Below are 25,764 nucleotides of genomic sequence, written 5' to 3' on the forward strand. Positions count from 1 at the left end.
AAAATATTGGATCACCTGTCAAAATCTGAAAATTCATCAGCAATAGAAGAAAACTGAAAAATCAGTGCAAGAGCTGATCATATCCTCTCCCTCAGTGATTAACTGTGCTTTATTGAACATTTGCTGCTAATTAAATAGAAAAATTAATCTTCTTGATTGATTAAATACTGAAAAAAGACAAAAATACAATATGTTCTTCTGGGCAAAACAAAACAAAAGTTATATCCTGATTCTAATAATTTAACATCCACAACACTTCATACAAAAATCAAACTTTTAAGAAATTAAATAGGAATAACAAGAAACTGAGAGTTTTGAAAAATGTTTTATGACATCAAGCTCAATTTATAAATTCTTTAAATCCCACAGTAAAATGAATTTTAACAAAGTTCTTAAATCAAACTTCACAAAAATGAAATCAGATTATTTTGGTTGCCTGTTCTGCTCATGCTTGGCTCTATGTTTTTATTCTGGGTTTCCACTACAAGATCACCTTTTTTTTTTGTTTAATTTTATTTAAGTTCTTCCTTCTCAAAAAGACTGAGCCTCCCTGTTTCAACGGCTTCTGGAGGCCTTCTGAAGAGCAGCGCCTGTGCTGATGATCTGTACTGTCTGTAGTTTGTAGGCATTCTGTACCTGCTGCAGGTTACTATATAAATAAATTTGTGACAAGCTGACATCAGTTTGTGATGGAAGCCAAAAAAAGAAAAAGAAAAAAGGAAGCTGAAAACATAATCCAGAACTTTGGCTCGCAGGCATTACTTCTACACATCACTGTCATTATTTGAAACTTTTATCATGTTCATAATAAAGACAAGCCACACTGTAAATTACATATAGACAGAAGTAAAGAAGAAAAATCAGATTATGTACACTGCAACAAAAGTCATCAATAAAAAAATATGGGTTATTGGGGTGTTTGAATGCCATGGAAAGTGACATTCAGACAAAAAAAAAGAAAAATAAACATTGTTAATAAATAATACCTATTTAATTTACCTTCAGTACCTAATTATTCAAAGTTAATTGTAATTTTTAATTAAGAATTTTTAAAAGCCATTAGTAAAGTTTTAATTGGTTTTATAATGTCAATAATTTGTGTTTAAAATAATGGTAATGATATCAATTATAATTTTATAGCATTTATGTTGCATTATGTATTCAATCATAGCAGATAAGACACGCTAACTGCATTCTGCAGACATAATGATTTTGGTGTCCAGCAACATTCATCAAAATAGTAAAGTGAGACCAGTTTCAATTTCAAATCATATTTTAAACCAGGATCTCTCCCTAAAGCTAGTGAAAGAAACAAGAACAAAAACAACAACCTCCAGGTTCACAGCCGCTGATGTCAAGCCTACTTATACAAAGTAAATACTGTATACTAAGCATCGCTTCATTATTTATAATAACAATTCAATTAATATGTAGCAAAGTCTAAATGAAGTATCAGAGTCTGGAATCTGAGATTTTCTCCGGCTTCCAGGTAGCACTTTTTGTATTGAACAAAACAAATCATTTCGACAAACACTGCAAGTTTCCTGATTTCAGAGCATGAAATGTTACAGTGAAAAAATTAACTTCTAGGTGAAGAAAAAGCCAACTTCAGATTCAATTGGAAACTGAAAGCTCTGTCAATTTTTAGAAATCTGAGCAGATTTGGATCCACTGTTTGGTCATGGTCTGGTCTTTCTGTGCTTTTCCTGAGTTGAAATCTTATTTAGCAGGCGGAGAGTTCTTTTTGTCTTTGGGATCGTATCTCAGAGAGCAATGGCATGTAAAGTTAAAGCTTTCATGCTTTAACTTGGAAAGATTATTTAAAATAACTAGAAACCATAGGATGTACAACTTTACATCTCTGCATCAACCCAACATACCGCATCTTCTCATCGCTCTTCTCACTGATCACATAACTACATACATCATAGACACTAGTTTAACTAGTGTGCTACCAGAAACAGTGCCAGTGCAGAGCCAATTCTGACTTGGTGAAAATCATGGCAGACCGAATCTGTAAGCTGCATTTGCCCTTCCCATAGTCACCAGTAGCAGTGGTTTCAACTTTGGACACAACAATTTTGTTAGGAACAAAGTTTTTAGCATCAGTAAGAGTCATTTCTTGTGGAATTGTCAACTATGGGAAAAGCAATAAATGTGTCCATTCCATAGACTGTATGTTAAAGTTGGACAAATCTTCATGAAAGTGCCTGAATTATTTCTAATGGCCAGGAGGGGGCGACTTCTCTGGTTGCAAAAAGACTTCCAGTTGTGTAAAAATCAATAAGAAAATCACAAGTTGTCAGCCAATGAGCACGTGGCATTTGTTTTTGTGGGGTTTTTTTCATCAAAATGCTCAGTTGAAGGCTTCACCAACCTAGAAGTGATGTCTCATTGGGTGCATCCATCTTCTACACCAGGTGAAAGCACCTTCTGTTTTGATACGCCTTAACTGTGGAATATCCCACCTCGTTATATCATAATTATGATCTCTGTCAATGATTTTAAAGGAAAATTTCCCGCGTTTAATGTGAAATATTAATACATATATTATAGTTATAAGGGGAATCCAGAAAAGTGTCTAGAAGTGACATGACCACCAGGGATAATAGAAAGTCAATGAAATTAAGTTATGTCAAGATGAAATAACCTTTGGCGATGCGCAGTGGGCGGGTCTGAGTTAAACTTTTCTCAACTTCAAGCTGAGCGTTTTAAATGACTGCCGGTGAATCCAAAGATGCTGCTAATTCACAAATGAAAGGGTGGTAAATACCTCAGCGACGTACCTAAGCAGCTTGAAGCTGGAACGTCTACTCGTGACCAATCGTCTGCTACAAAATTTCTACATACTGCTTCCTCTGTCAACTCCCCTTAGGGCCAGATTTTCTAACGGTCTGCAGCAGCACAAAACCCTCATCAGGTTCATCAGTTCGGCTCCTTTTGACTCAATAGGTTGTGCTGCTCTTGGTTCATTTCTCATTACTGAAATAAACTGGCTGGATCTAGTTTTTAAATGAGCGACGTTAACAAGTGAGATGCAGAATTTCCTCTCCCATCTCTGCACTTTTTCAAATGCAGCATCACACAATCTTGCATCCTTCAGTAAATCTGGCCTTCAGTTTTTAGGTTGACAGTTGTGATGTATTGTTGCTATTAAGTTTACATTTCTTTTCTTTAAGTCCTATTAGGAATTCTTGTGTTAAAAATAAACAGCTATATGTTGTCTTAATTTGTCTGAAGTAAAACTTAAATGCTGCTTCTTAGAGTTGTTTTGGTGTTGCCATATGGAGCACTTTGAGCTGCAGGTTGGTAAAAAATATGCCATGCATTTAACGTTAAATACATTCATGGCGTCACATCAGTCAGAGTCGGTGATGTCGCTGCTGTCGTCGAGGTTACAGGCTATATAGTCTGTACTGTTGAGCTTTGACCTGAGGGCTCGCTTCCTGTTGGAAATAAGAACACAGTCATACTCACACTGTATGCATGTACAGATGTATAGAAATAAAGTTTTAAAAAGCCAGTACTAACCTGCGGTAAACAAAGTTTGAACGACCTCTAAAACAGACTTCTGCTTGCTCCTCCTCCTGTAGACGAACAGACAGGCTTTGAAGTCTCTTCCAAACACCATGAGTTAAATTAGCAGTGTGAATAAGGCACGTAGAAATTACCCATGATACAGTATTACTGGATTTGAAGCCAGGCTCGACGATTTCTCCTGAAGAGTCATTCTGCTGCCGCTGAGCCTCGTCGTTCTCCCCCGAAGTCCCGCTGCGAACCTCCTCACTGCTGCCTGTTCACACAAAACCACTGCACATGACATCACCTCACATTACCCCGTGTCATCTCATCACATGACATGACTGACCTTTAGCAGTGCTCTTTGGAGGCTCCTCCTCTTCCTCGCTGCTCACACTCCTTTCACACTGAGGACAGAAGCCGGTGTTATTACCTCAATACTTCACCTTCATAAAATCCCTCCTCCTCCAGCTCCTCCAGCTGCTCCTCACCTGATGAGAGTTGGAAGTGATTCTGCGGAGGCGTGTCCTCAGCTGTAGCTCCTCCCCCTGTGACCTCAGCAGCAGAAGCTCCAGCCTGTCTATTTGCTCAGTCAGCTTTCTGACCTGCTCCCTGTACTGGTCTTTCTCCTGCAGGAGTACCCGTGCCTCCTCATGCTTCTCTGACTGCGATGACAGCGCCTGAAGAACCGACCAGAGTTAACACCCACCAACATTCTGCCCCACCTCCCGTTCTTATCCCTTCTCAGGCTCCTCACCTTTTCTCTCTCCCTGATCACCTCTTCCAGCTGTCTCAGGGTTTGCTTGTTTTGTTGACGGTAGATCTTGGCATCTCCTTTCAGCTGAGCACAGCGCAGTTCCAGTTCCTCTTTCTCCTCCAAAGTCTGAAAACAAACGCATTCAGGCTTGCAAAACCAAGAATGAGATTCATACACACACACATACAGCCTCCAGCAGTTGCACTTGATAGCTGACACATGACACACTCGAGGGATTGACATCAAATAGAAGCATGCATGTGGATTTCCTGCTACTCTTTGCTCCAATAAAACATCCTTTTACTGTGGCATGAGCAATGCTGCTGCTCAGAAACACCATGGTGCACATTCACTACTAACTAAACTCAACCTAAAACCACATATCGCTGAAAATATGACAAAAGTAATGATTCATCACAAGGAACATCTCAGAGATTACACTTATCTTGAAACTTATCCTCCAGTTTATCCGGGGGAACACCAAGGCATTCCCAGGCCAGCTGAGAGATATAATCTCGACAGCATGTCCTGGGTCTGCCCTGGGGCCTCCTCCCAGTGGGACATGCTCGGAAAACCTCGCACAGGAGGCGCCCAGGGGGCATCCTTGTCAAATGCCCGAACCACCTCAACTGGCTCATTTTGATGTGGAGGAGCAGCAAGTCTACTCTGAGCCCATCCCGAATGGCCGAACTTCTCATCCTCTCTAAGGGAGAGGCCAGCCACCCTTCAGAGGAAGCCCATTTCCGCCACTTGTATTCGCGATCTCGTTCTTTCGGTCACTACCCACAGCTCATGACCACACTCCACCCTCTAATCCAAATATGGTCACTTAAGGGTCCCAAAAAACTAAATGGAATCAGCCAAAATGCTAATATTACATGTGATACATTCTACAATTTAAATTTCCCTGAATGCATTATATTTATTTGCTTAAAGGGAGCGGCTTTGCATTCTGTTAGCCATGTGCTTTTTTGTGTCTTGTTTGAAACTACCGGTGCTCCTCACCTTGGCTCTCTGCTCCTCTGTTTTGTGGAGTTCTCTCCTCAGTCTGAACACAGTGGAGAGGAGGTTCATCATAGGAGCTTTGCTCTCCTGCTTCTCCTGCTGCTGCTGCTGCTGCTTTGGTGCCTCCTCCTTCTTCTCCTGCTTTTTCTCCTCCTGTTTCTCCTCTTTCAGCTCCTCCACTTTATCCGGGTGGAAAAAGGTCTCAGTGGGCAAAGCTAGACTCTTGCTCTGAAATACACAAGTTAACACGTTAATCTAAGTGGTGTTTTTTAACCTTTAAACAGTTTTTAAGCTCTGCAAAAAGAACCGAAGTGTAGTCTGGGATAAGAGGTGTGCGAAATACTTTTCACTACTAATCAGTTCATGTGGGATAACACATGAAAGGTGTTTGAATTGTTTGTTAAAGTGTAGCTGTGAAAACTGCCTTTAAAACCAAGTCCAGTGCAACAAAATTGTAGTGAAAAGCAGATTCTAGGCAAAGCAGCAGAAACAGTCATGTGAAAGTTTTGGTCTTCACCAAACATTGCTCAGTGTGCTACGGCCGAACATCTCCACTTTGGTTGTTTCTATCCACAGGATGTGGTTGTGGTTTCTTCACATGCAACCTTGGAAACCTAAGCTGTGCTGCCATGCTTTCTCGTGGCAACCCTTCCAAACAAGCATTCATATTCAGTCTTTTTTTCTCATTGTATAGTCATGAATTTTGATATTTTCTTAGCTTTTCACAGGACTGCAAAGCCATGTGAAATCTTCCTCTTTCATGTGGCTGTAGTTATGTAATGTAACCTGCAGGTATGAGCTCAAACTAAAAACACTCAACAGTCGAAGCTGAATAATTCATACATAGCTGTAGTGAGGGTCAGATAAAAGGTAAAAGGGTGTGTGTTAGATATCCAGTACCACCTGGAGTGGTCTCAGTGTTCGTCGCCTCAGCAGTCGAGTCTGGTTTTCTGCTCGCATCACTGTGTGTTTCAGGCGCTCTACCTACACACATAGAGGTCAGAGGTCAGGCTCTATCTCTGTACGGGTCAGCAGCATGTCAGATGGACACACGTTAGCTGACCTCTATCTGCAGATCTCTGTTGGCCAGCAGGGCGTTGCTCTTCTCCTGGTTCAGACTGTTGATGTCAGCCATCAGACTGTAGTTGTGATCTCTGAGCTGCTTGACCTCCTCACTCAGCCGCTCCCGTTCATCTCGCACCTTCTGCACGCGCTCAGTCAGCTTTTTCAGCTCACGGTCTTTCAGCTGCTGCTGGCGAGACCACACCTCCTGAAGACAAGCGCAAGAGAGAACACAGCGATTGAACATTACGTTTTTTGTGTAATTTCCATCTCGCTCTGTTCCTCAGTAACCGTGTGGCTGAACCAACCTGATCCTTGGCAGCAGAGCAGGCCTGCTGGCGGCGCCTCCGCTCATCCTGCAGTGCCCTCTGCAGGCGGCTGAGCTCCGACATCAAGAACTGAGTGAGACCCGATTCTCCTGCAGTGTCTGAACACGCAATACACAGCTGATCAGAATCAATTTATAATCAGTACATGAAAATATCTGAACAGGCAAACAGTCAGGAAGACAGACCAATCAGGATGCTGAAGGTCTTGTTGGGTTCCTTCCCAGTGATCCGGCTATACAGTTGAGGATAATCCAGTTCCAGACTCTCCAGGAAAGCTGTGTAACCTTTGACTCCCGTTCGCTGCAAAATGTCCAGTAGGGCCCCTACAGATTAAAGGTTACAACAAAGGTCAGCGGATGCAAGACTCATTACGCTGATATATAATGGTGCTATCTATATAGGGACACCAAGGGTCAGTGCGACCGTTTTGGCCACGTTGACATGTATAAGAACAACAACGGCAACCAAACACTTCTTTAAACATGAACAGGGCATAATCTAAGTGAGTATGGTCTGACTTCTGTGACTCAGATGTCACCATGAATATCTATATTTGGTGAGGTTATGCGCACTCTGTTGTTTTCTTTTTGGTTGTTTTTTTCTAATTCATTTTTGTTCATGATGACCTAACCGATTAAGTAAATGCTTACAGTTTCTTTTAACAGAAAAACTCTGGAAGTGGGTTTGCCAACTAACGTCAACAACACCCTGCCAAGGTGTAGAGGAACCACACTGTTACAACTTCCTAGTATTTTAGACCATTCTGACCACACGCAGCAGCCACTGAGTGAGAACTCTCTTTGTCTTGTTTCTAAGACATTTCTGATCTTGTCTCATACAGCTTTACTGATAGAAGTAAGCTAGGCTGATGGGAAGTCACTGAATTAGACCTCTCCGCCAGGAGACGTTTGTAATTTATGAATGTGTTTTAAAGACTCATCTTACTCATAGACAGTATAAAGGATGAACAGTGAAGATGTGTGCTTTCAGCTAAATTTTTCAAGTATTTACTTCTCCCCAGCAGTTACATGAACCCAGATTTCAGATGAATTAATTAAACATTGCTGTGTTTTTTTGTGTTTTTTTCCTCCTTGTGGATCAGGAGGTTCACGTGGAGGCCTTTCTGGACTAACTGAAAGGTTTGTACTGGCTTCAATCTGGTATGTTTAAAAAAAACAAAAAAACCCAACGTACCAACTTTACGCCTCCTGATGACGAGCGCCGGGTCATTGAAGAGCTGCTCTTCATCCTCAGCACTGATTACCTGATAAGGTAGACCACACATGAACCTATCACCACCTGAAAGGAAGGAAGAGGAGCAACAACCACAGGAGCAGAGAGGAGAGTAGCAAGAACAAGAGGCAGGAGCAAGAGCATACCTGACACTGGCGGAGGTAGGGGGTGATTCTTGAAGGATCAATAGTTTTGATGAGCAGCATCCTGAAGTCATCCAGCTGGAGCCAACAGAGGTCATCCTCACTCACTCCATCCATCGTGCCGTTACACACTACACAACACACCACTGTGCACACTGAGGACTACACTGAGTACGCTGGTTACACTGGTCCCACACACCCGCTTCTCTCTATCTGCCTCTGATTTTCTGAACACATCGTTGAGGTCACTTCTTGTTTTACTGTCAGTCTCCGCCTCATTTAACTGACTCTGAGCTGACTGATTCCAGCTCATCTGAATACACCAATCAGGTCACAGCTGTTTAGCACTGAGCTTTCTGATCAAGCTGACTGTCCACATTCTGCTTGGGTAATACTTTATAACATCAGTAATGCTCACAATGCTTTCCAACTTTAACATCATCTCATGGTCACTGTGTCTACTTTTATTCTATAATTTAAGACACTTTTTTATTATATTATTCTATTTAAGTTTATAAAACCATTTCATTAGATTAAAAAAACAATACTTTTACTTAGTAAGCTCCATTAAATTTACTTTTTAAAAAACAAAAACAAAAACTGAGCTCTTTTCTTTTGAGTGACTTTTCTCTTATGGAGTTACACTCTATCAACCTTTTAAAATTTATTGACTTACTTTACCTGTCATGAGTGGTTAAAGTAGGATTTGGCTGATAAGGTTACCACAAGAGTGGATGTGTAAGTGCAATGTGGAGAAGTAAAGTAAAGCTTCCTGCATGCGTGCAAATGACCTGTTTTGCCTCACTTCGACATGAATGGATTTGATTAGACAATTATTCAGCACTTTACCACTGTTTGACTAAATGGATCCAAATTCTTATAATGTGGGAGGAAGCTGAGAGAGGAAGCAATGTGCACGCAGGTACACGGAGAAAGGGCCAAGATCTTCAGAGCTTCTTGTTGTGAAGTGACAGTGCACACTATCTGACCACCATGCAAGATAATGAGCATTGATCTTTTTTAATTAATCCCAAATTTCCCAACTTTTTAAATATAGTAATGTATCTTATCAAAATATCTTAATTGCTATTTGTTTAAAAAATAAAATAAAAAATGCTGTTTAAAATCATTACTTTTGTTATATACACACCACCGGTCAAAAGTTTTAGAAAATCCCAATTTTTCCAGTTTGTTATTAAAAATTATGCTGTTTAATGTCTCATTGCACTCTGAAATGAAAGCATAATACAAATATGCAATTAGAGTGAAAAAAGAAATCATGGAATTAATTTATAGGCCAAAATGTATTCTAAACTTTTGACTCAAATTGGCCACCTGTGGCATACACTTTCTTTGCAAGTTTTCTGTAGGACAGACCTACATTTTTAGACGTGTTATGATGGTCTGTCTCGGTCTCTCTTCCATTGTTAATTCTTAAAAGTACATTTTTTTGGGGTAACCTTACTTTTTTTTTTAACCTCTGGCAGTTCACCTCTTACATTTGTACATAGCGGACTTGTTTCTGCACTCTTTTAAACAAATAGTCTATAAGTAGGTTAGCAGTTCATTTTCTGGCAGCTCCAATCTGTATGCCAAAGTATCCTTGGGCTGAACCCCGAGTTAGCCCTGATGTGTTGATCAGAGTGTGAATGTTAGATAGCAACAAGTGCTTTTTTCAATAAAGTCAGTGAACATTAATAATCATTTTTTAATTTGCCTTTTCCCCCCTCCTTGTAATAATTTAGTTTTCTGTTGTGAAAACCCGAGTCTTGACATCTACCACCCACCCAAACATTGCTGCAGACCAATCACTATTCTCTATGATAATGTGGCCCCCCTCAACATCTGCGGTCTCCCAAAGCCCCCCCCCCCCCCCAAACTGAGCAGAGGCTGGAGGAACACACTATTGAGCCCTTCTCTGGGCATGGGTCAAAGCTCTTTTGGAGACATGGGGGGGACCTATATGATATTAAATGGGTGGTTTTAATGTTAGCTTACGAGTGTGCATATAAAATTGTGTGTCCAAATCCTAAACCACATGACAAAAAAAGATTACAGATGGACAGAAGCTTTAGTTCTCTATAGTGTTAAATATGCAAAAGAGGAAGAAGTGAAGGATTAGAGAAGTCTGAAGGGGAATCACTCCCAGCCAACAGGAAGCATCATCTGACTGAAACAGGAAGTTGTGCCACAGCAGCAGTCTCAGTCTTGAAATTTTACCAACACAAGGACATGTAAAAGAAGTAATGAAAGTCTAAGAGTCACAGCAGATTTCACAAACAGGAGGCAAAAAGACATGTCCTCACTGTCTCCAATAACAGGCACGCACACACACAGATGCTTTTTCATTCCAAACAAACCTTTTTATTCGAAAATAAAACAACATTTGTGTACAGAAGCTGAAAAATTTCAGCAGCAGCAGCAGCAGCAAAAAAACAAAACCAAAAAAAACATTTTTTAGTGCAATTTAGTGAGTTTTGAACTCATTCTTAAGTTGCTACACATATTCAACACTAACACTCAGTTCCTTTTACTCCCTGCCGACCACAGTCCTTTATAAAGACATCAGTCTCACTTCAGTCTGTAAGAACTAAGCTTCCCATTCTTAGAAAACCAACTCCTCCAAACATCATCACTGCACTCAAAAGTTGCATTTTGAGGGTCCCTGAATGCACCTAATAAAACAGAACATTGTATCTGTTTGTGAAGTCGCCCAGGAAAGTGTTTTCATAGATATAAAAACAGATGTATAAACGATTACATACTAAAGTCATTTTCACCTGAGGAACTGAACATGTGACCTGAATGTATAGATGAACACATTTTCCCCAGAAAGTGCCTTTTCTGTTTTCTTTAGTTTCTGCTCGTCTGGTCAGGTCTGGTCCGACGTGGGTCTGGTGACATCTGTGATCCCTGAAAAGTGACTGGCTGAAGCTCCAGAGCTGTCACACAGCAGCTGCAGTGATTTCTGTGGACAAAAACAAAAATTTCTCAGTATGTTTGTGCCTCTGTTCTGATTACTGAACCACAGGATTTTGATGTGATCAGACTTCACGACTGCGTGAGTCACTGCAGGGTTACCCACATTGAATTATTTTTGCTCAGCTGTTGTATTTTCAGTGTTTTCTACAGAAATCCAGAGTTAATGAACAGCAGAATTACAACTATGTGACTCCTAAAATAACCATTACTGCTATTAATTACATTTTTTGGTTCATTTTGTTAGTACTATATAGTCACAGATTTGTTTTTATCATGGTCCTATTTTAAATACACTTGAGCTATCGCAGCCTGGATTACGTGGCCAGCATGACATTCACTTTCTTATTTCACCTCTCTGTCTCAGACACGCAAGGAAAAATATACTCAAATGTGAGTCACACTAACTTCCCTCTATTCTGTGAGGCACAGAGGGCACTTTCTCACTCAGTGATCATTTTACATGCAAATACAGCCAAAATGACAGCATCACTGCTGCTTTAGCTTGTGTCCTTTCATCAACTTCCACACTGAAACTAATGAGGTTCTTTTTCCATCCTTTTCTTTGTTTTTCCCCTTTAGATCAGGGATGTTGGGAGGAGTTTTACAGCTTTTCCTATTGATAAAGCGGGGGGCGCTGGAGCCTATCCCAGCTGTCATAGGGCGAGAGGCGGGGTACTCCCTGGACAGGTCGCCAGTCTGTCGCAGGGCTAACACACAGGGACAGACAACCATTCACACTCACATTCACTCGCACATTCACACCTAGTGGCAATTTGGATTATCCAATTAACCTATCCCCACAAGCTGCATGTCTTTGGACGGTGGGAGGAAGCCGGAGTACCCGGAGAGAACCCACGCAAACACGGGGAGAACATGCAAACTCCACACAGAAAGACCCCGGCCTGATGGTGGAATTGAACTCAGGACCTTCTTGCTGTGAGGCAACAGTGCTAACCACTGTGCCACCGTGCTGCCCAATTATTATCCACACAATACCAAATTAGTTTCACTGGTCCGGCCCACCTAAAAGCAAAGTGGGCTATATATGGCCCACTATGTAAAATTTGTTTGAAATCCCTGCTTTAGATTTAGACAGATTTCTACATAAAGAAACTGGCTATTTCTGCTATCATGTGATAAAAGTATAGAAACCTTACAGAGAAGAACTTGAATTTGTGGCATTTGGGGCTAACAATTTGTTTCCCAAATGACCGTATATGTGCCCACAGTAAGTTGAATGCTGCCAGAGTCAGTGTTACTGTGATATAAACAGAAGTTGAAACTACCTGAATAACCTACGCAACTCACCTCAGCTCTCCTCAGTTTTGCCATTTCTTTGAGTTTCCTTAGCTCCACTTCTTCTTCTCCTTCCTCCTCCACCTCCTCTTCCTTCTCCTCTTCCTGATTGGTCTGGCAGGCTTCAACCTTTGGGACTGGTGGCATGGTAGCCAGGAGTGCGGGGAGAGTAAAACAAGACAGAAAGCGTGCCTTCAGCAACTGGTAGGCAGGATTATTTGAGAAACGCTCAGCTACCAGCTGACGCACTGCTGCCACCAGCTCCTCCTCCTCTTCCTCCTCATTCTTCTCCTGCTGCTCCAGGTGGTCAGAGCTGACAGGGGTGGCTGCGGGGGAAGCTGCAGGGAGACACAAACAAACAGAACAACCTGAAGTCTCTGGAGGAAACTGCCAATTATTAAACATCCAGCACTTAATATTTTATCAACAGAATTTAGAGCGTAGGAGACACCACCTGCTGTCGGGTCATATGGTGTGTTACCTGGGTGTTTCTCGGCGGGTGTGATGTCTGAGGTGGAGTCCGGCAGGTCTGGTGGAGGTTGAGGCGGAGGGTCATTGGAGCCGTTCTTTGTGCTGCTGTCAGGCTTGGAATTGGTCTGGGGCCATCTGGATTTGTTGCCCTCACGCACCAGCTGCAGGGACGACCTGGTTAGGGACTTCTTGGCACAAAGCAATCTACTGAGCATGCTCAGATTGCTGACAAAGGGTGGAAGGTAGGGCAGGGACAAGCTCAATCCTGGTACTACCACCCCTCCTGACCCACTTAACCAGTCATTTATGGCTGCTGGGGATTCCACGAATATAAGAGAGGGGTCGATCTCCAGCACCTCCTTCCTCAGTGGCCTGGACTGTGGGGCATCCACTCTGACTGTGCCCAACGGTGAGAAGTTAGTGGAAGACCGCGGGGGACAAAAAGGGAGGGAGTAGAGACCATGGTCTAGGTCAGATGGCTGCACTGAGGGTGGGGCGAGAGGCCTTGGGTTACAAACGGGTGGCTCAGGAAGTGGGTGAGGTTGATTTGGAAGGGTTATCGGTACAGGCCCAGAGGACAGTTTAGGTGCAATTGGCCGCAGGCCTCTGGTGGCGAGCTGGACAGGTGATGTGGCTGTGTGTTGGTTTAAACTACTCCCTGGGGAAGGAGGGACAGTGTTTATTGCCGCCATCTCCAGGCCCTGGGACGGGGCTTGCGAAAGCTGGACCAGGCCTGTAGGAGTCATGAACCACATCGACTGACCCGGACATAAATGCAACCTGGGCACCGGAGCAGCAACTGGAGTCTGTGTGCTCGCTTTCTCTTTAGAGCAAGCACCGCGAGAACGCTTCTGCCGAGGAGATGAGGTAGAAGATTTTTTCTTCTTGGCTTCAGCCTGCAAACACAGACCACAGAGGAGACAGGCTGAAGAGGTGACAGATACCAGCTAATAAAAACTACCAGCTAATGACCTGCAGCATCGGTCTCCTGCTTTCGTCAACTTCAAATCTTTTGCAGCTGTTTGGATGGCAGCTGTTTGGTATTTTGATTTTTAAGGAGACCTAAGAAACTCTCGTTTAAAGTCAACTAGGTGATTACACTACCTGTACATGCTTTGCTATTGTTGTTGTAATTATGTGACTAAATGAGGAATGAAGAACAGAATCTAGTAATCTTACCTTGGCCTGAGCATCTTCCTGCAGAGCTTTGGCTTTATGAGTCGGCTTTCGAATTCGCTTTCCGTCCACACCTGTACTTGTCCTGCCTACACACTGGTCGTCCTCGTTTCTCATCACTTCCTGCTTTTCTGCTGCTTGCCTCTGTCTTTTCTTTCCTCTGGCCTGGCCATCTGGAACATTGTTGTCTGGCTGCTTTGGGACAGGACAAGGCTGACTCAAGTCAGACCCATGCTCAGTGGGGCTAGGTGTTAAAAATGTGTAGTTGTGGTCGCTGGAGTTTGGGCATGAAGTGGAGGAAACAGCATGTTGGCTGGTCACACTGGAGGGGAGTGGGACTAAACTAAAGTTTAGAGTTGAAGACATGGCTCCGTCAGAGTGGGAAGGCGTGGCAGACTGGCGTGATGGGAAGGACAGGTTATCAGAAGTTGAAGAGTCATTCGGTGTGAGACGAAGGGATGTGACTAATGAAGAAGGGATAACATCAACTGGATGAGCTGTAGGAGGTGTGGTTTGGGAGGAGTGAACAGTCTGAGGTAGCAGCTCGATGGGAGGACTGGCCATCTTTAATGGAGCAGACTTTGCCGTCTTTTTTACTTTAGCCTAAACAAAACAAAACAAAACAAAGACAGAGATGAGCCAGCAAGATCTATATGGCATTCTGATGAGAATGGAAATCGTGAGACCATGACGTGTCCCGAGTGGGTATGCTGTGTGCTAAACTTCTGGCAACAAAGAAGAAAATGGTGAAGAATTTCAGCAGAAACTCAAGAATTATGCCAGGGGAAAATAAGCTGTATGTAGAAGTTGCTGAAGAGCTGACTTGAATTTCGCTGCCTTGTACCTGTGACATGTGCAATGACAATAAAGTTGAATTCCATTCTATTCTATACAAATAACATTGAACTGAACGAGTCGTTTCATATTTTGGAAACATATGCATGACAATGACTGAAATTATATTAAACGATAATTTCTAGGTAATTCTGGGATTTTTTTCAGAATACTGAAAAGTTCAAACAATAGCAGGCAGTGCAATGGTATACTTAATAGTGTGGGAAAGTTTGCATGGTTATGGTGGACTCGTAAAGGCTAGATGATTAGATTACATAAGTTTAAAAAAAATCCACTGGGCTCAATAAAGGCCTTTTCCCCCCTGCAGCACACTTTTCTCACTCGATAATGGTTTCTAAGTCTCTTTGCAAGTAGAACAAATCGAGCATGAGTGAAAGCAGCATTTTAATTGTTATACTCCCAGTCTAAAAGATAAATAATACAATATTTTTTGTAATAAAAGCAACTAGAAAACAAGCAAAAATAGTGACTTCTGTATAATCATTTATTGCGAGAAATCTGAAAATGTTACCTTTGCTTTAGTGACTTGGCGTGGAGCTCTGGCCTTCTGACTGAGATTCGTCTTCTTTCTGTCCTTGCTCATACTAACTTCTCCCTCCACACCTGCATGTACAACCCCATTCTGACTCTCGTGATTCTCTGTTTGCTTTTTTCTGGGTAGATTTAGGGTGGAGGGGGAAAGGCAAAGTTGGCGGGAACAGGCAGGAGGGGAGAGGACAGCAGTTTGTGAGGGGCTAATAGGCTGATTAAGGAATGGGGGCAATGAGGCTGTGAGGCTTTGGGTCAAAGGTACAGCCTGTTGGTTACAGCTAGAGGAGACATTCTGGAGCGTTGAGACCACAAAAACTGGAGTGGTAGTCTGCCTCTGACAAGCAGCAGGAAGAGCAAATGGAGAAATAGTGACCTCTGCATGCCGAGATGTGTGTTGAGCTCGAGAGAAAGCAGCATTCAGCTGTGAGTCAGAATGAGGAATTGAGGCAGGCTGGGGAAATGACAAAGGAGCAACTTGAGTCCGGATGTTAGGAGGCACCTGAGTAACAATTGATGGGTGCAGCTGAGGAGGAGGAGTTTGTCTGCACCACCTGTCTGCCGGAGATGGCTCCTGCATGCCCAAATGCATTCGCTGAAGTATTCCTGCCACAGTATTTGGATTTTTAAATTTGCCAGGAGGAGGATTGGAAGGTGGAGTTATTAACGTCACCCCGCTTTGCCTCCGCTCTATCATCTCCTTACAACCCATGACATCCACATTCATGACTTTGAGGAACAACGTGAAGACAGATGTTGAAGAAAGCTCTTTCTTCTCTGCTCGCTCCCTCAGGACATCTTCTGCCATTCTTTTGGTGCTGGCTGGGATCAGCAGGTTGCCAATCCATGGTGTCACTGCAGCCTGAAGCATGAGGTCTACCCCCTGGCCAGTCATTCCTTTCATAAAGAGTGGCCTGCTGGTTTGGGAAGTTTTTGTCTTACATTTACTACTGTAAAACCTCCGTGCTTGATTGTGCAAGTGGGCTCGGAGCTGGTCAGGTGACACCATCATCATGGCGCCGCTGTCGTGGCGTTCTTCCCATCGCAGCTCCCTGGGAGGTGGGCCGATGATTACAGAGCGTCCAGACTTCCCCAAAATGGTTGATCGCACTAACTTGTCATTGTGAGACTCGTTGGAGGAAGCCAACACCACTGGACGAAAGTTCAAGGAAGTAAATGGTTGGGCTCTTTCAACTGGAATCCATTCCTGCATGGGTGGGAACGTATATTCTTCCTCCAATTCCTCCTCCTTCTGCTCCTCTTGCACTTCCACTAGTTTCTCCACTTCTGGTACCTCTGTCTTTTTCATCTTTTTCTTCTCATCATCACTGTCCATATATTCTATCGCCATCTCTTCCTCCTCCTCCTCCTCCTCACTAATCACTTCTTCTTTTATTGCCTTGAGGCGTCTCCTGATGTTGTTGTTGGTTTTAGCAGCCTTCTTCTTCTTCTCCTCATCTCCCCCACGTTTCCTCTGTGGTTTTCTAGCACACCCTAATTTCTGTTTTCAGAGAGTTAAAAAGAGTCATTGTTTCAGTTTCCATGGTTCCTAAGTAGTTAAGCAGTTGTCACATTTTTTGTGAATATTGCTCATTTATGTAGCTGATATTGTAATTCTATCTTCTGCCAGTGATTAAGCTGGCATTAAATAAAGTAAATGAATAAATGAACATAAGGAGTGTAATGAAAGTACCATTTGGTATGTTTCCTAATATTATAACTATTCTTTGATTATTTTGGTTTCATCTCGTTTACAGACCAGATCCCAGAAGTCCGAATTTTTCCGAACCACCAGCTGAATTACAGACACAGGTACAGGGGTGCAAAAAAGTATTTAGTCAGCCACCGATTGTGCAAGTTCCCCCACTTAAAATGATGACAGAGGTCAGTAATTTGCACCAGAGGTACACTTTAACTGTGAGAGACAGAATGTGAAAAAAAAAAAATCCATGCATCCACATGGTAGGATTTGTAAAGAATTTATTCGTAAATTAGGGTGGAAAATAAGTATTTGGTCACCTCAAACAAGGAAAATCTCTGGCTCTCACAGACCTGTAACGTCTTCTGTAAGAAGCTTTTCTGTCCCCCACTCGTTACCTGTATGAATGGCACCTGTTTGAACTCATCATCTGTATAAAAGACACCTGTCCACAGCCTCAAACAGTCAAACTCCAAACTCCGCCATGGCCAAGACCAAAGAGCTTTCGAAGGACACCAGGAAAAGTATTGTAGACCTGCACCAGACTGGGAAGAGTGAATCTACAATAGGCAAGCAGCTTGGTGTGAAAAAATCAACTGTGGGAGCAATCATCAGAAAATGGAAGACATACAAGACCACTGATAATCTCCCTCGATCTGGGGCTCCACGCAAGATCTCATCCCGTGGGGTCAAAATGATCATGAGAACGGTGAGCAAAGATCCCAGAACCACACGGGGGGACCTGGTGAATGACCTGCAGAGAGCTGGGACCAAAGTAACAAAGGTCACCATCAGTAACACACTACAACGGCAGGGAATCAAATCCCGCAGTGCCAGACGTGTTCCGCTGCTGAAGCCAGTGCATGTCCAGGCCCGTCTGAAGTTTGCCAGAGAGCACATGGATGATACAGCAGAGGATTGGGAGAATGTCATGTGGTCAGATGAAACCAAAGTAGAACTTTTTGGTATAAACTCAACTCGTCGTGTTTGGAGGAAGAAGAATACTGAGTTGCATCCCAAGAACACCATACCTACTGTGAAGCATGGGGGTGGAAACATCATGCTATGGGGCTGTTTTTCTGCCAAGGGGACAGGACGACTGATCCGTGTTAAGGACAGAATGAATGGGGCCATGTATCGTGAGATTTTGAGCCAAAACCTCCTTCCATCAGTGAGAACTTTGAAGATGAAACGAGGCTGGGTCTTCCAACATGACAATGATCCAAAACACACCGCCCGGGCAACAAAGGAGTGGCTCCGTAAGAAGCATTTGAAAGTCCTGGAGTGGCCTAGCCAGTCTCCAGACCTCAACCCCATAGAAAATCTGTGGCGGGAGTTGAAAGTCCGTGTTGCTCGGCGACAGCCCCAAAACATCACTGCTCTCGAGAAGATCTGCATGGAGGAATGGGCCAAAATACCAGCTACTGTGTGTGCAAACCTGGTAAAGACCTATAGTAAACGTTTGACCTCTGTTATTGCCAACAAAGGTTATGTTACAAAGTATTGAGTTGTATTTTTGTTATTGACCAAATACTTATTTTCCACCCTAATTTACGTATAAATTCTTTACAAATCCTACCATGTGGATTCATGGATTTTTTTTTTTTTTTTCACATTCTGTCTCTCACAGTTGAAGTGTACCTCTGGTGCAAATTACTGACCTCTGTCATCATTTTAGGTGGGGGAACTTGCACAATCGGTGGCTGACTAAATACTTTTTTGCCCCACTGTAATCAGGTAATGCTATGTTAATCCTCTCACAACACCAACATTTCCCTCCCTCCAAGACAACAGGTCATGTACCTCATCTGCAGCTTTGGCCATTTGCCTCCATGTCCTCATACACTGAGCATCGATACGGTTGGGAATCTCAGCTGCGATCTTTGCCCAGTGACCTGAAAGAAAAAAAACAACAAAAAAAACACACACACACACACACACACACACACACACACACACACACACACACACACACACACACACACACACACACACACGAGTTCAAACACACAAACACTTGACAGCAGAGTGTGTCACTGCAGCTGCTTAAATGTTTAGTGCAGAGTTTTATTTTTCATTGGATATTAATAAAAAAAAAAAATGGCTGTGCAGATGAAGATTTAGCTAAAGATTCATGGTATCAGATCACACTAAAGTATATTAAATGTGGAGCTGCCAGGCAGGAGGAAAAGAGAAAGACCACAAAACATCCATGGATGTAGTGAAGAAGGATACGGAGTGGGTTGTTGTGACGGAGGAGGCTGCTGTATGCTGCAGCTAAAGAAAGAAGAACGCTGCTATGAAAGGGCCGTTCTTAAATAAGGGAAATGGGGAGAAAAGGCTGAGGTATGCCAAATTACACAAGAAGGGCACTGAAGAAAAAAAAGAAAAAAAAAAGAAAAACAAAGAGTGGAAACATATTTATTTATCACTGTGTGGAAGGTCAAGTGAGCGGTACAACAGTGAGTGTTTACAGTCATCTATGGGGGGGAAAACTCCCACTAGGTTTAAATCTGGGACTCCCCACCAATTGATCCTTAGAACTGAAGAAGCTTCTCGGATGAGAGGTGAAACGTCTTCAAGCAACTCAAAGAAGTCCAGACACTTTTCTTTCCAAGCTCCTTAGTCTACGATGACCTGGATGACTGAACCTTCACAGACATGTCATCTATAAACCACACTGGAGACTCCACCATGGTATTTCAGTCAGTGGTGTGGAACAGGGGCAGTCATGGATTAGCCTCCCTAGATTAACATTATTGAAGCAGTGTGGGATCATCTTCACAGAGAACCGAGCAAAGGGTAGAAATATAGAACAGCTCTGGATGTTCTTCAAAGAGCCTGGAGAACTACAGCTGAAGAACACTGAAAAAAGAGACTTTAGGCTGTGTTGAAGAATAAAGATGGTCAAAGGCCAATTACAAAGTGTACAAACTCTGTTTTGGCCTTGTATACTATATTTCCATTTATTGCTGTACTGACTTTCCATTTTCCTATTAAAATATAAGGGGTTGCTAACGACTTTTGCACAGTACTGTATAAGTTTATAGGGTGAGGAGTTCAGCCACCCAGGATGGGCTCAGAGTAGAGCTGCTGCTCCTCCACATCAAAAGGAGCTAGTTGAGGTGGTTCGGGCATCTGATAAGGATGCCTCCTGGGTGAGGTGTTCCACGCATGTCCCATTGAGGAGGCCCTGGGGCAGAACCAGGGCATGCTGGAAAGGTTATAACTCTTGGCTGGCCTTGGAACGCCTTGATGTTCCCCCAGACAAGCTGGAGGAGGTGGCCGGGGAGAGGGAGGCCTGGCCTTCTCTGCTTAGGCTGCTGCCGTGACCCGGCTCAGGATAAGCGGAAGAAGACGGACCGATGGATGGATGTATACGTTTATAAAATCTTTATAAAAATCTACTGTCAGTAATGTTTATATTCTGATGAAAATGATTTATGTTCTCATTCTGTTGTCAAAACTGTTCCTTGGTTAATAAGTCAAAACAGAAAAGATGCTGCAGGAAAGATTTTGGGCTTGTGATTTCAGATTTTTTGTGTTTTTGTGAAAGCTGCTGCAGCAACATGCTTTTAATATGCTGCTCTGTGGCATGTTTGTGACCCACCGACTCCATGTTTCTCCACCAGCTCCACTAGCAGCTCTCTCTCCTTCCTGTCGAATGGGCCTCTTTTTGTCCCCGCCTTCAGACAGTCATAATACCTGCAAGCAACCCCACACACATCTTAACTAGGACCCAGATTATCAGACAAACTCAGTTCTGTTCTTCCAGTCAAGTGTTACCTGTCTCTGCAGCCTCCATCAGTGCGTCCGGGAACCTCCAACCTGATCTTCCACCAGTTCTTCTCTCCGTGACGAGCCACAGCTTGTAGCAGAAGCTGACAGACAAAGACCGGTCAGTAACTAGATGTTATCATATGTATCAAATATATATATGCAAATATAAAAAACACTCATAGTAGGTTCCAAACTGGGACCTTATGCAGCAGAATCTCATCACAGGAACACAAACAAGTACTTCCTCTCTGAACTATTTACACTACTGATTGTACACTGATGTGGCTCTGCTATGGTGTATCCACTTAGTCCTCTGTGTACCTTATCCTCCTGCTTGGTCCATGGCCCTCTCTTCAGGCTCGGGTCTAAAACTTGGTTCCACCTGTAGATCAACTGTGCAGGGTCACGACCCTCCATGAAGTAACTCACTGGGAACAGAAGAGGTTTCAGAGTGTTGGCATGTAAAACAAGCACATGCACCTCATTAATGACAGAGAGACAGGCGGACTGATGTAACAGTGTGATGTGATTACTCTGTGTGTATGGGATGAAGTTCCCGATCCTCATCTTGTCCACCAGCTCTCTCAGCAAATCATCTTCAGCTGGAGTCCAGCTGCCACGTTTTAATGATCCCGAGACAAAACGCTGGAACATCTGAAGACACATGAAAGCTGTTCTTCCAGTCTGGGAGGGAGGGGAGGGGAGAGAGAGAGAGATCAAAAATAGACACACATTTCAGACAAAAAGACAGTGCTCCCTCCTGCTCACCCCCAGCTCTTGAGCGATGATCTCCCAGTGTCTCTCTTCGTGTTTCCTGCTGATCTCCTTCAGTTGCTGCACCTCCTCCTGGCTCCACCGAGTCTTATTAATGGACGGGTGGAGGAAGTTCTGCCAGAAACAGCGGATGTCCCCTGCATCCCTCGTCTCTTCAAACTGGGGACGATGGTAAAAGAAGTGATCACCTCAACACTCCGTCACTTTTGCATTCGTCATCGGATTCACTAATTACTTTTCAAAACTTACATCAATGTTGGATATTTTCTGCCAGTCATATTCTTCAAATCGATCACCAATCAGCTCCTCTTCCTTCTTCTGTCTGACCATTCAGAACAGAGAATGAGATACACGTTAGATTTTAAACTGCTGAACATACTAGACTGTTACAATAAAAAGCTATTGATAGCAATATTTGTAGCAGTGGCTAATAGAAAAGTTAACTGCCTAGCATTATTCTAAATACTTGTTTCTTACCATACTAAACTAAACCTGAACCAAGCTAAAACATTCTGGTAAATCACTGGCTTCAGCTCAGAGCTGAAGAAGCTTCTCAGATGATCTTTAAGTTAAGGGTATTTGTCAGCTGTGCCAACATAGACCGTAAACTGTTTGTTGGACTTCTAGAGCTCTCCGATGTTACCTGATAATGTGACAATTCCCATTTCTGGTATAAATATGGACACATCTGGCCCTGCAAGAACACTGAAGTCCAAAATTGATATCCAGCTAACCTGAGCAAGTTGATTTCTCTCTCCAAACTGTCTATCTGCTCTCTGATTAGCTGCCTGTCTGCCTCCTCTACGGAGAGCAACTTCTGACTCAGGTAGTCCACCCTGAAAGAGAAACACACAAACACAGACACAAAAACAAGGCAGACAAAATGTAAAGTAAAAAAAATATATATATATATCAATAATAATTAAAAACAAAGATGAGAGCACGTGATGTTACTTTGAGAGTTTGGGCTGGATGAGTCTCCTCAGACTCTCCCTAGACACTGCATGGATCAAGAGAGTCTTCTGCCAGCTCTCCCCTAAGACACAGATATCAGAGATGTTGAAGGGACAAACACCACTTGGTGATAAAATGGTAAATGGTCTGAACTTATACAGGACCTATTATGCTCATATCCCTTCAATGTTGTTTTTGGGCTCTAATTTTCTTGACTGACAGTTGAAAATAATCCTTATTTATTTATTTATTTATTATCAGTGCAGCAACTTCAGTGGGACTTCAGTTCATTAGAATAAAACAAGCAGTTTTAACTCTAGTCCCATTAAGATACCTTTCTTTTGACTGCCTCTAGGATAGAAAAGTTTCTATGTTCACAGGTTACAGCTCTCTCTTTTAAAAAAAAAAAAAAAAAGCTACCTTGAAGTGGAGCAGTCTGCCTGCGCTTTCTGGCTCATAAGGATTACAGACCTTGTTGAAACTTTGGCCATGTTTAATATGAGTATCCACTACTGTAACCACCAATTTTAACAAAACAAATAGTCCAAAATACAGCATATTAACAAAGCATATTACATTTGCATGCCCATGTCCCAACTTTTAATAATTTGTTTAAAATGTTTTTGCGTGTTTGAGCACTTGAGATGCTCTTTGTATTCATTTCAAATTTAATGTATGGTTTAAATCACTCGCAAATCATTATGGATTCTGTTTAATTTATATTTGTGCTGCAAAAACATCACTGAAATCAGGTTGATTACATAAATTATGCACCTGCTAAACATCAGCATTTTAGTCTTAGTTACATGAGCATGAGTAGATGCTAGTGCTAGTATTTAGGCCTAAACAGTGTCACAATGCACCTATCATGTTCATTTATTTATATACATTTATTTGGTTTGTTTCACTTTGGGTAAAAAAAAAAAAAAAAAAAAAAAAGGGGGGGGGGGGGGGAGTTTGTACTGTCTTACATCGTTTTATTTTCAGCTTCTTGTCATCGAGATATCCTGCAATCCTGCTCGCCTTTTCCTTCGCCTCCTGATTGGCTGGAGGACCCTGAAGACATACAGACAAACACAGCCCCTAATTGGTCAGCTGCAGTAACAGTAACCCTGTGTCAGTTGTTGGGCATGTTTGTCTTACCAGTCCCGTCAGTTTATCCTTGAAGTATGGTTTTAGGAAGCGACCTAGATACATCTTCATTGGCTGCTGGTAGGAGGAGTTGGTGGGCTGCTGTTTGGAAGGCTCTTTGATCTGTCCAGACAGCTGAGTTTCCAGCTCCTTCTGCATTAGAAAAACAACAAGCAAACAAACAAACAAACAAAAACATTTAATATGAGCACTGACCTACTGTCTGTAGTCATGTGTTAGTACTGACATGCTGTCTGAGATTGTCTGTTAACACTCCTAATGTCTCTGGTTGTGTGTTAATACTCTTCTAATGTCTGTATTTTGACCTGTTGTGTGCATTAATACTGACTGAGTATTTGTGTGTGTGTTAGTAGTGACCTGCTCCTTCTGGTTTTGTGTTAGTAGTTTCTCCAGCTGGTCCAGAGTCTCTTGGACCACCTGCTGGTACACGAGGTTCATCTGAAGACATGAGTCCACTGACGGTGACAGGCCAAGGTCACTCTGTAATCAGTGTAATTATACAAAGTTATTTCACAGTTACTGACAGAGGTACTGACAGCTTAAGGACATGGACGCTTACCTCCTCACTGATGCTGCAATCATCATCTGCCAGACAGAAAGCAGGAGACATTTATTTGCCTTTTTAAATTCTCTAACAAGTACCAGAGTTCCCAGTGTGGTTCCTTTAAGGTTCCTTCCTCATTTTTGATGTAAATTATATTTTAGCAGATAAAATGCATGGTGACTTTTTCATTAGTTTCTGATTATGTGAAAATAAATAAATAAATTCAGGCTCCACAGACATGCTGCAGGACAGCCAGAGAGAGGTACCTGAAACAATGATGGGACTGTGTGGTCCCAGCACTTCCTCCAGGTTCTGGATCTCTTTCTGGATTTTCTCTCTCTCAGCCAACAGACCTGCTGCAGACTGAATGCAAGAAAACACACACACAGAGATTTTGTGTCTTTGTCGGAACTCTCATTCAATTCATGCACAGTTTTACTGTGAGATCTACCTGTCCCGCTGGGGTATCCACATCTTCACGATCACAGTCATCATCTAGTCAGAGATATAGCAGGTTATTTAGAGACAAGCAAACAGAGAGCGCGATAAAGACAGACAGAGAGAGAAGATGGGTACCTGTCCCGCTGCTTAGGAGCTCCAGTTCAGCATTGGTTACAGACAGACTCCGTTCCAGTTCCTCCACCTCTCTCTGGATCTTGTCCCTCTTTGCTGCCAGAGAGGCGGACATGTCTGTGGACAGACACAGAGAAGGTTGCATTATTATGTCACGACAAACATCATGATGAGCCTTTAACCTGGTGATTTGGTTCAAACCGAAATATTTATTAATAAGCGTCTTTCTTTTGACCGACTTGTGGTCAGGGCAACCACTTCGATAGAAAACAACGCGCGCGGACGCACACACACAAACAAATATAAATATTTTTATTAACTTCCTGGTTGGGAACATTTATAAATATATGTATTAAAGACAAAACAATGTAAACGAGTCTTGTTCATTTTCTTTGTATAAAGCTTAAACTGAGTTTAACCTGAAGCAAACACTTTCAGATTCAGCAGTTGTAGCACTACTTGTAACAGCACTACAATACACACTGAGTAGTATTACTAACACACTGCACGAGCGTCTAAGACCTCAGCATCTCGTGCAACATCGTTTACCTATGTGTCTTTACCGAGTCTTATTACGTTTCTACTTTTTACCTCCACACGCGGGGACCTCCAATCAACGCGTTTCCGACGTTAACATATTACCCAGCAGGCTCTGCGGCGGGGAAAACTGTGCTTGGACGTTCCGTTGTTCACACTTAAGTTCCGGTTCAGAAAGTCCACAAAAACCATGCATGGCAATTTATTATTCCGTTTGTCACTGCGATGCTTCAAGCTACACGCAAGAAAGGACAAAAAACCAAAAACCCGCAGCCCAAAACCTGCAATGCCACCGATCCGTTGTTTGGTTCCTTCCCCCGATGTCACTTCCGGTTGTTGCGTATTTTCATTCAGCATAGAAGTCAGTTTTCTTCAGATATTTTTGTTTTTAGGCC

The 25,764-nt window shown here is 42.7% G+C and overlaps 2 protein-coding genes across 4 annotated transcripts; both read right to left on the minus strand.

Moving 5' to 3' along the window:
* Positions 1-306: 306 nt before the first annotated feature.
* card9 (caspase recruitment domain family, member 9) lies at positions 307-8,282 on the minus strand. Its single transcript, XM_085474668.1, has 13 exons — positions 8,052-8,282; positions 7,867-7,936; positions 6,858-6,995; positions 6,652-6,770; positions 6,345-6,551; positions 6,185-6,265; positions 5,282-5,509; positions 4,277-4,402; positions 4,011-4,199; positions 3,869-3,926; positions 3,672-3,793; positions 3,532-3,587; positions 307-3,446 (listed from the first exon to the last, which is right to left on the minus strand). The coding sequence occupies exons 1-13, from the start codon at positions 8,163-8,165 to the stop codon at positions 3,359-3,361; spliced, it is 1,596 nt and encodes a 531-aa protein (XP_085330794.1). The 5' UTR covers positions 8,166-8,282; the 3' UTR covers positions 307-3,358.
* A 2,104-nt stretch (positions 8,283-10,386) lies between these two features.
* On the minus strand, positions 10,387-25,697 carry snapc4 (small nuclear RNA activating complex, polypeptide 4). 3 transcript variants are annotated; one of them, XR_014923265.1, is made up of 23 exons: positions 25,424-25,696; positions 24,836-24,949; positions 24,711-24,754; positions 24,526-24,622; positions 24,275-24,300; positions 24,073-24,195; positions 23,707-23,847; positions 23,535-23,619; positions 22,564-22,645; positions 22,344-22,445; positions 21,859-21,931; positions 21,604-21,768; positions 21,369-21,519; positions 21,157-21,263; positions 20,842-20,936; positions 20,666-20,760; positions 18,859-18,950; positions 15,340-16,857; positions 13,977-14,576; positions 12,808-13,693; positions 12,339-12,664; positions 10,829-11,016; positions 10,387-10,723 (listed from the first exon to the last, which is right to left on the minus strand). XR_014923265.1 is itself a non-coding variant. In XM_085474671.1 (23 exons), exons 2-22 carry the CDS (start codon positions 24,945-24,947, stop codon positions 12,377-12,379), a joined length of 4,770 nt encoding a protein of 1,589 aa, XP_085330797.1. In that variant the 5' UTR covers positions 24,948-24,949; positions 25,424-25,697; the 3' UTR covers positions 10,953-11,016; positions 12,339-12,376. The 3 variants fall into 3 exon arrangements, 2 of the variants coding, with proteins under 2 accessions (XP_085330796.1, XP_085330797.1); XM_085474671.1 differs by lacking the exon at positions 10,387-10,723 and having other exon boundaries at positions 10,953-11,016; positions 12,339-12,463; positions 12,576-12,664; positions 25,424-25,697; XM_085474670.1 differs by having other exon boundaries at positions 10,387-11,016.
* Between the last annotated feature and the right edge of the window lie 67 nt (positions 25,698-25,764).

The sequence above is a fragment of the Copadichromis virginalis genome, linkage group LG12 (assembly GCF_057382275.1).
Source record: "Copadichromis virginalis isolate Kocher_CV1m ecotype Utaka linkage group LG12, C_Virginalis_male_GT1.1, whole genome shotgun sequence".
Lineage (NCBI taxonomy): Eukaryota > Metazoa > Chordata > Actinopteri > Cichliformes > Cichlidae > Copadichromis > Copadichromis virginalis.